We start from the raw sequence: 12,949 nt of genomic DNA on the forward strand, positions 1-12,949 counted from the left end.
AGCCACTGTCGCACTAATTAGCATACAGATTAACAGCAGGTAGTTCCCCAGTGTGTGAGCTTGGGGGAGAGCTCAGCTTTTTATGTTGGGTGAGTAGGTAAGAGGCGGTTAATGAGTAAGCCAGGGCCTGGGCATTGGCTTTGATCTGAGAGGCAACAGGAACCCTTGAAGGTACTTGTTTAGGAAAATGAACACCAGGAAGAAAGAGGTGTAGGGTAGGAATGGGGTGAATTACCTGGAAGAGAGAACCTTCGGTAAAAGAGCCATTTTGAACTTCTGTTCAGTGTGGTCTGCAGACCAGTAGCCTCAAGGTCACTTGGGAGTTCGTTAAAAATGCAGATTCTGGGGCCTGCCCCAGATCTGCTGAATCAGAATCAGTGTTGTGAAAAGATTCTGGGCTCATCCTCTACCGGGAAGGCTGGAGATGCACTGCCCTGGGGAAGCTGCAGCCTCACTGGCATCTGGGACCACAGTGCAGGCAGGGCAGCTGAAATGACCTTGACAGATGTCTGACTTCTTGCATGTTTGCTCTGTAAGTTGCCAAAATGGATTTTCAGAATCATCTTTTTTGTTTTTGTTTTTATTTTTGGGAAAAAAATAATCTTCCAAATAGTATTTTTAGAAATACAGTCTTAGAAATGCTACTTTATGGGCTCGTTAAAACTTTAAGAACCATAAATCGATGAGTAGTCTCAGCTGACTGTAAAGTCAATCTGTCATTTTAAAGAATCTAATGGGGACAGATGACTCAATGTCTTATCTGTTATTCCCAGGGACTGGAATTTTGGGATGAAGTCAACATTTTATAAAAGAGCCCAAGTGTGGTTGCTGTACATCTTATAATAGTGTACTAATTTGAAGTCTAAAAAGGAAAAGAAAGCAGAGGATAGATTTCGTATTGTTATGTTTGTGCAGTAACTAAAGGAAAGTAAAGTCAGAGCCTACTAACCTCACACATAGATGTATTTTCCCATGTTCCATTACCAACATTGCCCATCAAAACACAGTTTTCACACAGTTATAATTATGGTATAGATGCAGCTTTGTAGTGTCATTCAGCAGATTTTCCTGCTTCCCAACTCCTCCTCTTCCCTTCTGCACTCTTCCTCCTATCCCTGGTTTCCCTAGTTCTGATCTCTGGTCCATCTTGGGCCTGTACCACAGTATTTCCTGTTTAAGAGTTTATAGAAATGCCTCGCCATGAGCCTGAGCATCGGTTTGTTATTCCAGCCTCAGCTCTTCCTGCCTTGGCTGGCCCAGACACACCTTGCTTACCTTCTCTGTTACCACCTCAAAACTCATGACACATCTGCTTAGTTCTCCCAGGGTCCTCACTGACTACTTGCGGTCACCACTTGCCTTTTACAATGGAGTCTGCCCTAAAGGCTTCACAAGTGGGGCCAAAAGGCACCATTCTTGTCTTTCCCTATTTGCCAGATGCTCAAGAACATAGTTGCAGGGGACCTTGAGCAATTGTGTGCTAAGTTTGCTAGCAGAGGAGTCATCAGAAGATAGACAGGTCCTTGTGCTGAGGATGTAGGAGGTCAGGGTGGAGGCGACCTCGCTGAACCCTGGAGTTAGAGTTCCTGGCTCCCCTCAGAGTTTGGAGTCCCACCTGGGAATGCTTTATTGTAGCCTATGACAAACTTTGAACCGTGGGTCAGTTTACTTATTTTCCTGAATTGTTCTGTTGATAAGAAGTTTGGCAAATTACTATAAAGAAGAAAACTGATGCTTTAGAAGGGAAATGATATTAAAATTTTGAACCAAATTAAGGAACTTAAGTCAGAAACTTTGTATAGGTATATTAATAAGAGGCATTTATAGGGGAAAGCATTTAAGCTGAGGTTTTGTTCAAATAGATGCCTTAGAATGAGAATGATCACTTCATCTTGTGCTGGTTACTAAAGATAGCTTCTAGTATCTAGTTGATACTTGGCAAAAGATTTTAAAGATATTCTCCAATAGAAAGGGCTAAGTTCCTGTCTAGCTTCGGATGTGAGTTTGAGAAGGAAAGGTGAGCTTTTGCTCATTAAAATTAGCCTTTGCTTTTCAGATCTTGGAACTCACTGCGTGTTAGCCTGTGTTGATAGTTTATTTCCCAGACTTTCTTCCAATATAGAGCAGTGGAGCAGCTTGGGTAGGTTTGGAGAGAGGAGGTCAGGAAGCCATTAGAAAGGCGTTTTGAGTGAAATGTTTCTGGACACACGTGGCTGCAAGAGGAGGGATGGTGCCTGCCTCTGACCCAGGATGGTCTCTGTTTACACTACTGTCCTGCTCTGATTATCAATATTTGTCCCCTTTCTCTCTCAGAAGTGTCTTGGTTTGGATGATAAATTATATGGTCACCCTACTGAAAATAAAACACTGAAGTACTCTGTGCTGGACACTGTACCAAGCACTCTGTGCAGTCCTCACAGAATACTGAGAGGTGGCAGCGCCTCCCCCTTTGCAGGTGACAGGATGCTCAGAAAGGGCAGCAGAGCAAGGCCTGCCATTCACTTTCCCAGCCTGCCGCACCAAGGGCTTAAGGGCTGTGGCCACCTTCATCTGCGACTCTAGTGAAGGAGTCCTGCAATGAGAGCGAAAGCCTTCGTCTGGAAGAAGCAGTGGGAGGGAGAGTGGGCAAGGGTCAGGTGGTGTCTGCAGCAGGGGCTCTGGGAGTGAAAGCAGAGCGATGCTGCAGTCAGGTCTCTAAGCTCCTGGAAGCTGCTAGCCGTTCGTTCCTCAATACCCTTAAGCAGACCTGCTGCTTGGGCGTGCGGTCTGTCAGGTCTGGGTGGGCAGGTGGTGGTGCTTGGTGTAGAGATGAGTGCTGCTCTCCCGCCCTGCCCCGTCTGCTTCGAGCAGCAGGAGTGTGGTCCATGGTTAGGTTTTCTGTGCCTGGGGCATGGAGGTCACCATGTACACAGGTGCTCTGATTTGAGAGGGGAGGGTAGAAATGTTTGTCCTCACGTTGGGGTGGAAGGGACTATATAGATAGTAGTTTAGGGGGATTGGGTACTTAAATGTGGATGTTTTTAAAGGAAGCATTATGGTTTGTGATGAATACGTACAGGTTATTTTAAACGTATGCCCTTGGTTTGCGAGGAGGGTGGATGGAGAGAGCAGGAGGGAGTGGTCTGGGGTAGGGGTAGCCCCAGCACCAGGAGTTTTTGCTCAGCCTGTGCGACAGTGAACGAGGCTTTGACAGACACAGACAGGGAGCACGCAGAGTTCTTACAGCCAGACAAGAACAACAGGGATAGATGACACAACAGCAAAGCTCTAAACACCCTCCAAGGGAGTAGTCCCTCCCACAGACTGGCCGTTCCTCTAGGCCCAGCCCCGAGCGCCCGTGGACAGGGCGCTGCAGGAGGCGCTGGCCAGCACTCCTGTGGCTGACAGTGTTCGCCCACCCTCTGCCCCCCCTCGGACCCTGTCGTGGGTGGTCCCAGGTGGGCTTGCTTCCCTTGTCTGGTTACATCTTCTGTAAATGGGGGAACAGGGTGGAGTGCTGCCAGCCAGAGCAGGCTGAGGGCAGGGAGCAGCCTGCCAGCGGGGGCTGGGATCCTCACTCTCTCTCCTTTTGCGGGTCATGTTGGAAATGCGCTGAGCGCTGATGCGGGAGAGGATGCTGGCAAGGAGGGGATGGAGGTTCCAGAAACTCCGGGCAAAGCTGGCCTTTATTGCCGGAGCTGAGTGGTCTCAAAAATAAGGCTATGGTCCTGGCTACACCCCTGAGAGAGAGGGCGCAGGCCACTAAAGGTGTCAGCGACCTCACGGCTGGCAGCAGGGCTCTGAGGCTCCTGGAAGGGCACGGGGAAGTCTTGACAGTGGGGCTTCTACAGGGCATAAGGCGACTCCTGAGACTGTTCCTCGTGTTTTGGTTTGTCAAGCACAGTGTCCATCCATCTATGCCTACAGTTGCAGGAGGGAGGGAGGTGCTGGACCTTATATGTCTGCTCACGACTACTAATGCTCATCCTTTTGGAGTGAGGGAACCCAGGAACCGATTTTCCTAGTCAGAGCGCATCTGACTCGGCATGCAGGTTGGGGGCCACGCCTCGGGCATCCTGGCAACGCCCCCTCTAGCAGCCTAGTGGACCCCTTTTCTCTGTGGTAAGCTGCTTCTGAGGAGCCTGGGGCGCTGGGCGTTGTCTCCAGGGTCCAAGCGTGCACTGTTTTTCTGAAGGTTGTCCTGTTCCTCAGTGGCGGACACTGCTGTGTCAGGGGCCACTTGGAGCACATAGATTTTTGCCAGCAGGGTTGTAGAGCTTTGCACTGGGCTACAAAACCAGGGCTTGAGCAAGCAGCTGGAGAGAGTCCAGGACTAGAGTGTTTTTGGGTTTGGGGGTGGAGAGCAAAGGGAGGGAACGGGAGGGGCAGGAGGGCAGAGCTACACCAGCAGGCAGTCGCTGCTTTGGCTCTGCTGTCGGCAGCGGAGAGGATTCCGTCGTGCCTGAGGGCCGCCTGGCCACCATTGCCGGGACGGGAGGGCGCTGCCTCACAACCCTGACTTACCGGCACCACACCCCGGCTGTTCTGAGTAGCTGTTGTTCCGTCTCTTCCCTGGGAGGCAAGTCTCCTCCCTGTCGTCCCCTTCTGCTCCTCCCCCGATCTGTGAAGGATGATGCCGCTCTCTATTGCACGGCTCAGCCGGCTGATGTCACTGGCAGCGGGAAGCATCAGCAGCCTGATCACATGCTGGCCCAGTCTGTAATGCAGACTGGATAGGGGTGTGTGTGTGGGGAGGGGGCTGCATGGCAACCGCTGCCGTTCTGACGCCCCCAAAAGTGCAGAGGCAGCGGCTGCAGCGTGCAGCCCACTTGGATGACTGGTCCTTAAGCCTGGGGAAACTGTTATTATTTATTGTTGATTATACTGGGGCAAGCAGCCCTTAACTCTGAGGTTTTGCTGTCCTCCTGTCCAAAGCAGACTTCCCGGACTCTGAAGAAACAGTTCCAAGCAGGATGCTTTTCCCCACCTCTGCGCAAGATTCTCCCCGTGGCCTCCCAGATGCAAATGACTTGTGCCTTGGCCTGCAGTCCCTCAGTCTCACAGGCTGGGACCGACCCTGGAGCACCCAGGACTCAGATGCCTCAGCCCAGAGCAGCACACACTCAGGTGGGTGCCAGAAAATGAGTTGGCTAGGGGAGGGGGCGTGTGGGGTGGCCAGTGAGGATACCCACAGCAACAGTTGTTCTGTTCCCCTTTGCATCCCCCCTGCACAACATGGAGCGTTTTTGCAAGAGATGGAGATGCTGCTGGCTGCGAGTGTGCAGGACAGATGGTTGCTCGTAAAGCCAGGCTCGGCTTCTCCAATCACCCTGACAGATTCCCTGGAGTTGTTAGTCTGCACCTGGGGTGGCCCTGGGAAAGGTCCCCAAGGTGACAGCCGTATGCAGAAAAGATCCAGATAAACATCCTAGTGCCTGGCCTGTCTTAGAGATGATGAAGCAAAACACTTTTGGGCGGGGGAGGGGACTTCAGGGGCTGATTACCGGACATCCGAATTCTATTTCTCAGTGGCTTTTAAGACTAGGGAGCTATGTGTGAAGGATGGGTGGTCCCCAAGTCATGGCAAGCGAAGAATTTTAGCGTCCAGTGAGGCTGGGTAATCCTGGGATATCGGAATTGGCTTTACACAGGTTAAGAGCATTGATCCCGGAAGGGGGTCGGCAGGGTAGGCGTGGTGGAGTAACTCGCCTACCAAGGTTTTTTTTTCTTTCTTTGTGTTAAGGGTATCCAAGTGGAAGAGCCACTCCCCTTTAGGATCCCTTGTCACTTAGAAGGATTCGATGGGGACAAATTAAAGAAGCTTCTCAGCCACCCCTTGAACTGCTTCTGCTCAGACCTTCCCACTGCCCGTTTATTTCCCTCTTGTGGTACAAAGGGGAGGGTTGGCCAGATACAAGTCTTAGAGTGTTCAGGAAGAAATATTAACTTAAGAAACACTATAGGGATACTTACAATTTACATATTTTGCTTTATGTTAAATTATACCTTCATAACAAGAATATTGGCAGCAGCTACTTAGGAGGATGTAAAGGTTTTGGGGGGGGACAGCCATTTGCAGTTGGTGCTGACAGCGGGAGCAACTGAGCTGCCCCCCTTCCCTTGCCTCCCCCGCCCCAGGATCTGGCAGGCATGGCTGCAAGGTACCGTCTTGCTGATTTCTCTGGCCGCCACCCTGTTTGGCGCAGGTCTTTTTTTAGAATGCTTTGCAGAGCCTGGGACTGTTGTGTCTGCTGGCATTTAGTGCCCAGTTGTTTTGGTAAAATCCCATTTGATTGGGGGGTAGTGGTTTGGATTTTTTTTTTTTTTAATTTGCCTTAAGAAACTACCTCTGAGTTAAGGTAGAACCTCTCGAAGTACTGGCCTTCAGCTGACTTAGGTTTTCCAGAAAGGTCGGTAACTGCCCTCTTCCCCTGGAGGCAAGGAAGTGTGGTACACTGTCTGGCACCCTGCACCTGGAGACCTTGGCTTGGAGGCCATGGTCGTTTCTTTTATGTGGTTCTTTTGACGCCAACTTGGGTGGGCTGTGAAGCTGACCTTGCCCTCTGCCCCATAGTATCTGAGCTTCCCCCAGGAAGTGGGCAGCAGTCTGGGCTCAGCATCTGGCCAGGGCCCTGTCTGTCACAGGTGGCAGGTGAGCTGTGGCTGCTCTCTGGCTTCGGTGTGTTGTAGCCCTGAGGGTGAGGGTCCTGAAATGCGTCAGCACAGACGTACGGGGCGCCATCTCAGAGCTTGCTGAGCTTGGCCTGGAAGTTACTGTGAAATTAGGCTGTAAAAAAATAGCTTGGGCTATTACTCAGCAATAAAAAAGACTGAAATCCTGTCGTTTGCAACCACATGGATGGACCTAGAGGGTCTCATGCTAAGTGAAATAAGTCAGACAGAGAAAGACAAATACCATATGATTTCACTTATATGCAGTATCTAAAACAAAATCAAGCAGAAACAGACTCATAGATACAGAGAACAAACTAATGGTTTGGGGGGGTGGAGGTTGGGGGTGGGTGAAAAAGGTGAAGGGGAATGAGGTGCAGACTTCCGGTTATAAAATAAATAAGTCATGGGGTGTAATGTACAGGGAATATAGTTAGTGTTCTCATAACAACTTCGCATGGAGACAGATGGTTATTCGATGTATCGTGGTGATCACATCGTGAGGTATGTAAATGCAGAATCACTATGTTGTACACCTGAAATTAATATAATATGTCAATTGTAGTTTAATTAAAAAAAAAAAAAAGCTTGGGTCCAGCCTTAATGTCCCCAGCGTCCCCACCACCTGAGAGCCCTGTGCTTGTAGGTGTCTGTCTCTCAGTGGGCATGGATTTAATTCACCTTCCATCTCGGGCACGGTAGTGATAAACATCACATGATTCCATGGATCAGGGAGGGACTGCAGTGTGCGACCCCAGCATTCACAGGGACCAGAGGGTGGCCCCAGTGGCACGATCTGGCTGTAGGCAGGGTTAGTGTGGGTATGTCTTTCTCTCTGAGGGTTGAATAAACACCCATCCCTAATCGCCATGTTGTCCTGGGGTTTTGGAGCTGTGACGACGGCCGTCTTCCTCTCTCTGACTTCTGGGCCTTCTTGAAAAGCCACCATGAGGGTGCCGCCTCATGGAGTGGGATGCGGCCCTCCCACCGCCAGCTGCAGTGCCGGATCGGGCACCCTTGCCAGCAGTGCGGGAACATGCAGCCCACGTTTCCGTGCCTACACAGCCTTCCCATCTGAAGGCCAGCTAGCTCCGTCTCTTCTAGGGCGGGGCAGGGGGAGGCATCTCAGCAGCTCTGGGGTCATCCTTGCAGACAGCCTGGTGCCCTGCTGTCTCCGCATCCAGCGCAGGCTGCAGGCTTGTTCCTCGGGCTCTGCCACGTGAGCTGCTTCTGCCACCCTAAGTATCCGGCAGTGTGAGGGGCAGGTTGAGGATAGCAGAGCTCTCAACTGAAAATCTTGGCTAAATTCATTCAACAAACATTGAGCACTAGCTGCGTGCCAGGCAGTATGTTGGGCACTGGGATAACCTCGTTGGGTAAAATTGTTGCCCTTGCAAATCCCTGTGACCATTAAGGGAAAACAGATGAGAACGTGCTGAACACAACCTGATTGTTGCTGCAGTGGGATTTTTTGCACTGGAACAACCTTTCGCTGGGTTCTCAGCATGAGATGCAACTCGGGGCCTTTCTCCAGGGGCTGCGGTTCTTCTACCGTGTGGATGTCATTGGCCTCAGTGGCCTGTGGGAAGGCCCTAGGGTGGAATCTGTGTCTGAGTGGAGCCTGCAAGGCCAGCCTGGGCTAGGTGTGGCGCTGTGTGTGCCCCTCCCTCCTAGACCTGCCCCCCACCCCCCAAGGCCTCACCTCTGCTGCGGAGGGAGCCTTTCAGGGCTGCATGAACGTCAGATGTGGGTTTTCCCCGAGACCTGGTGGCATGTGCTCAAGGCCACCTCTGTCCTCCTTGCAGTGTCCGAAGTCCTGCAGTGGAACAGCAGGGCCGTGGAAGCCATCCTCAGTGTCCTGGGGTGGGGCACAACGCCTAATGACCAGCGTTGTCAGCCGCCTCCTGCACTACATACACCAGGTGATTTTAATGCTTGTGCAGGCCTGTGAAATGGCCACTATTACTGTTCCTCTCTGAAAGATGAGGTTGCCAAGTGACAAAAAGCGACACAACTACCAGAATTCCAGCCCGGGTCTCTGGTTCTAGACCTCTGCTTTCTATGACACCCATGTTCCTGTGAGTAGAACCTTAGCGTGTTGAGCATGAACACCTTAACGGTAAGGTCGCTGCGTACCACTCCGGACTGTCCAGCCAGAGCTGATGTGTTCCCTCGTGAGGTCCCTCAGGGCCAGGGCACACGACCGACAGTTCTGAGTCCCTCTCCACCTGAGTCTCAGCTCAGTCCACAGGATTGCCTTCCTGCCTTTCCCTAGCTGACTGTCTTGCATGCGACATAACTCAGTGTAATGGGGGTGACCAAGCATCTCTTTGGGGGACCTGGAAATAAGGACTCCTAATGGTGAAGCTCAGGGGGCAGACCATGTGCTCAGCGTCAGGTGCTGGAGGATGCATCCTGTTTCCTCCGCTCTCCTGTAGAAGCTCCTTGGGGATTTGCAGGCGTTCACCCTCTCAGGTTTTTGCCCTCAGTGCGGCTCCGTGAATGGTGTGTCCCCTATGCTGTGTCACTTGCAGGCTCCTCATTGGTCAGCAGACTAGATCAACCTAGGGCTAGAGGAGAAGTTTGCTTCTGCTGTTGCGTACTTCCAAATGACCTTTCTGGGGCAGTATCCAAAATAATGTTGGGCTCCTCCTCTGTGTGACGTGGGCTTTCCAGGCCCGAAGTCTCTAGCAGCTCCCCCTCAGCTGTCCAGCTGTCTACCACTACATTTAAGCACATGGCACAGAGCCCGTCGTGGACTTCTGACCAGCTCTCACTAAACGGGTGCTGATTGCTGAGCCAGTCAGTGTGTTAATCCTGGGTGTTGGGACAAGGTCTCTTCCATTCTTCCTCCTCCTCCTCATGTCGACCAGCTGGATGGACAGAATCTTCAGAGATCAGTATCTCTGAGCCTCTGTAGCTTTCAGGACAGGATAATGCATTTACAGAAACTTTTTGTCACTGGCGCATGGATTCTGTCATGGAGTCAGGTTGTCTGTTGAGTTGCTTTCCATGCAGAGAGGAAGCCTGGGATGCATTGTGGCAATAGGGCACCTCCTAGCAGAAAAACAAGTTGAGGTGGTTGAGTGCAGAGACAGAGCGTGTGCAAGGACGTGGGCATGTCGTCTCTTCAGCGACTCGTATCCAGTAATCACGATTGCGGGGGAGGGAAGCTGTGTTGGATACTGTCTTGGACCTTTAGGTTCCACAGTTGGTGGAGGGAGTTCGGGCTCAGAAGGTCACCCCTGAGCTGGGTGTGGTGTAGAGCTCAGGTTGGGCCCTGGAATGAGTGCCGCCCTCCCCCTTCCTACCTCTGTGCCTTCAGACAGATTTTGAACAGACAACCTAGAACCGAGGGTTGGGATAGGGAAGACAGGCTCCAGGTATGTGGCCTTGTATCTCGGGTTAGGAATAAAAGCCCTGGTTTGGCTTTTTCCTGTGACTGCTCCACTGGATGACAAGCGTGTGACGGTGGTCTCCTGGGCCTAGTCTCTGTCGAGCTGAGCTCAAGGTCAGTGTCTCCAATGCCAACATGTAGTGCGAAGCTCTTTCCTCCATTGCTGCTGCCACCATCAGACTCTGGGCGCCTTTGTACTCTTAAGCAAGGAAGACTTTAGGAAATTCAAATGGTGACTCAGCTGTAAAACCCACAGGAGCTGGCATAGGAGGGCGAAAGTGGAGAAAGTTAACAATCGGTCTAAAAATATTATTGCTGATTTGGTCTCTTGTGCCCTCTGAGTAGCGTTAATGAGCTGGGACCTTCTGCCAGGTCGTCTCCTCCCTGTGACTTCCCTGAGAGCTGTCTGTAGCTGGTGCGATTCCTGCCAGCGTGCGAGTGGGGACGGGTGTCTCTGCTCCAGGAAGAGCACACTGTTCTTAGTCACTTTTGGAAGATGTACACTTGGCCACCAGGGCTAGAGGCACCCTCCTTCCCACCCTTAGACCTTAGGTTTATACTTGACATCTGGCCTTGATGTAGCTTTGTGCCCTGTGCAGGGGAGCAGAGTTTGAGATGAGTCACTGGCCTGCAGCACAGGGACCTGTCACTTCCACAGGATTTCAGGTTATGTGGTGTAAAGAGCCGGCCCTTCCAGCAGGTGGCCATGCCTTCTTAGGAGGAGGGGTGGCGGCATCCTAGCTGCTCTGCTCCTCCTCTCCTGGTCCTAGTGGGCAAGCGTGGTTTCATGGGCTAAGCTGGGAGCAAGACAGGTTCCATTTCTTGAAGTGTGGTCCCACCTTTCCCGAGAGGCCGATGTCTCTGCTGCTTTCCTTACTTTGATCTGTACGTGCTCAAAGAGCCACCTGGCTAGGCCCTGCGTGAGGTTGGCCTATAGAGGGACGGTCACTCTGGGGCATTTGATCAAAGGTGACGGTTTCCAGAAACTTGGCTTTTGTGGGTTGAAGGAAATATCAAACCACCTGGAAAATCCCAGGCACTTGATACTGGGTCTCCTTGTCCTCCTCCTCTCTCCTAGCCACAGTCCTGCCATATCTCTAGCTCCTTCCAGTTTAACGTTTGCAGGAAACTGTCGCACAGACATGTGATTCAGGTGTGTTAATTCTCGGGCACCCTGATCTTATGTCTTTGCTGGATGGTGTTGCCCCTTTGCAGGCCACCAACCCAAGCTCTTTTCCCTTTTTTTCCTGTGGTGTTGAAAGAGTGTTCAGTGAGGCTCTGTCCAGTCTCCTCTCTCTACTTGAACGTAGAAGTGATATCAGTGGCAGCGAGAGTCCCAGCAGATTCTGGGGAGGATTGGTCAGGGGAGGGAGACACTGCATCCTGTATCTATATGTGTTTAGTCGTCTTTGAAGACAGCATTTGAAACTAATTGAAGGAGTTTTGTCACAAAGGTATGTGGCTAGTAACTGTACTTCTCGCAACCTGTTTTGGTGATGGGCTGTGTAGAGATGTATTAAGGGTTTTCCCCCTAATTCTGAGTTGTATCTGTGTTCTTAAATAGGTCAACATTGATAGAAAGGTTGTAGCCTCAGTGAGCATCCTGGCTCTGAGATGTGGGGTAGTCCCCTGCTTTCAGCATATCCAGCAGACATCAATCCTCTCCTCTCTGCCAGGTGTTTGGATGTTGTCGGTACACGTGGTGGAGAAGGCAGAACTGAGTATACATGTACCTCCAGATATCTGTACAAATATACTTTAAGAGCTTATTAAAAGGAGATTATTTCTTCTATGCAGAAACTCCAGAAGCACTCAATTACCATTTTTTCCCCATGTCGTGGGATTCTAGTCTCTATTATGCTCTGGTTAGATCAGTTGCCTCCAAAGAGGCAAAAAAAGTTAAATGGGCGTTGACTAGTTTTCCTTCCTTCATTAAGAAAAAACTTTTTGTTCGGAAATTATTTTAAATTTACAGAAGTTACAAATATAAAATAAAAACTATTCAGAGGATACTTGTATCCCTTTATTCAGATTTTCCTAGTGTTGCGATCACCTCCTTTGCTGTATCATTTGTTTGTTCCCTCTACATGTTTGTCTATATATATTTAATTTACGAACCGTGAAGAATAGAATGTTTCTCATTCATACATACATCACTAAAGAGTTATCATTTCAGTCAATTTAAAATCACTACAAGACTGTCACTGAAGTGTTGCTTGTATTCTGATTTTGTCGGTACCCTTCCCCGCATTTTCTCTCCGTTCACCGTACACAGGCACCTGTCCCCAGCAGCAGGCCCATGCTCGCTTTGCTCCCTGTGAGTGCAGAGTTCATCAGCTGCCTTGAATGTTTTTCACAATGTCCAGCTCATTCTGGCCATCACTTTGCTGAAACTGTTATCACAGTCCATGCCACTCTCTTTTATATCCATTATTTGTTCCTGGTGACTCTATCTCCCTCCCTCTTTGCCCTTTCTTTTCAGAGATCAGACTCTGGGAAATGTCCTACATAGCCACCTTGGTCTCTTTTCTTCCCTTGGGTATTAGTCGCTGCTGCACTATAAGAGTTGTACTGAAATAACCTACAGTTTTTAAGTCAAGGGAAATAATTACACATGAAAGGTTTTTGGGGTGTGGTAAAGGGAACTGATTAGAAGCTTCAAGTAGCAAGCCTCAGGTTTTTCTAGATTAGTGCTTCTCAAACTTTAATGTGCACACAGACCTTCTGAGGATTGTGTTAAAATGCAGGTTCTGATTCAGATCTGGAATGGGGCCCAAGATACATTTTTAATGAGTTCCTACAGCAGCCAGGCCCTAGAGAAGTCTTAAGACGTGGATGATTCGGGTCCCAAGGCACTTCCCTCTGCTAGGTGAGGTAGCTAATCTGTAGTTGATGGTCTTA

The 12,949-nt window shown here is 50.3% G+C and overlaps 1 protein-coding gene across 17 annotated transcripts in view; it reads left to right on the forward strand.

The window, feature by feature from the left end:
* Window positions 1-12,949, forward strand: part of CPEB1 (cytoplasmic polyadenylation element binding protein 1) — a 53,574-nt gene that overhangs the window by 24,564 nt on the left and 16,061 nt on the right. For 9 of the 17 annotated variants that reach the window (XM_016135409.2, XM_016135413.2, XM_016135408.2 and 6 more), the window contains one exon: window positions 4,915-5,106. In XM_016135409.2, the coding sequence (XP_015990895.1) occupies window positions 4,915-5,106 (192 nt within the window). Of the gene's footprint in view, window positions 1-4,342; window positions 4,559-4,914; window positions 5,107-12,949 lie in introns of those variants that run through there. The other 8 variants (XM_016135412.2, XM_016135406.2, XM_016135410.2 and 5 more) reach the window with 3 other exon arrangements.

Source organism: Rousettus aegyptiacus, unplaced genomic scaffold (genome assembly GCF_014176215.1).
Source record: "Rousettus aegyptiacus isolate mRouAeg1 unplaced genomic scaffold, mRouAeg1.p scaffold_m13_p_14, whole genome shotgun sequence".
Classification (NCBI taxonomy): Eukaryota; Metazoa; Chordata; class Mammalia; order Chiroptera; family Pteropodidae; genus Rousettus; species Rousettus aegyptiacus.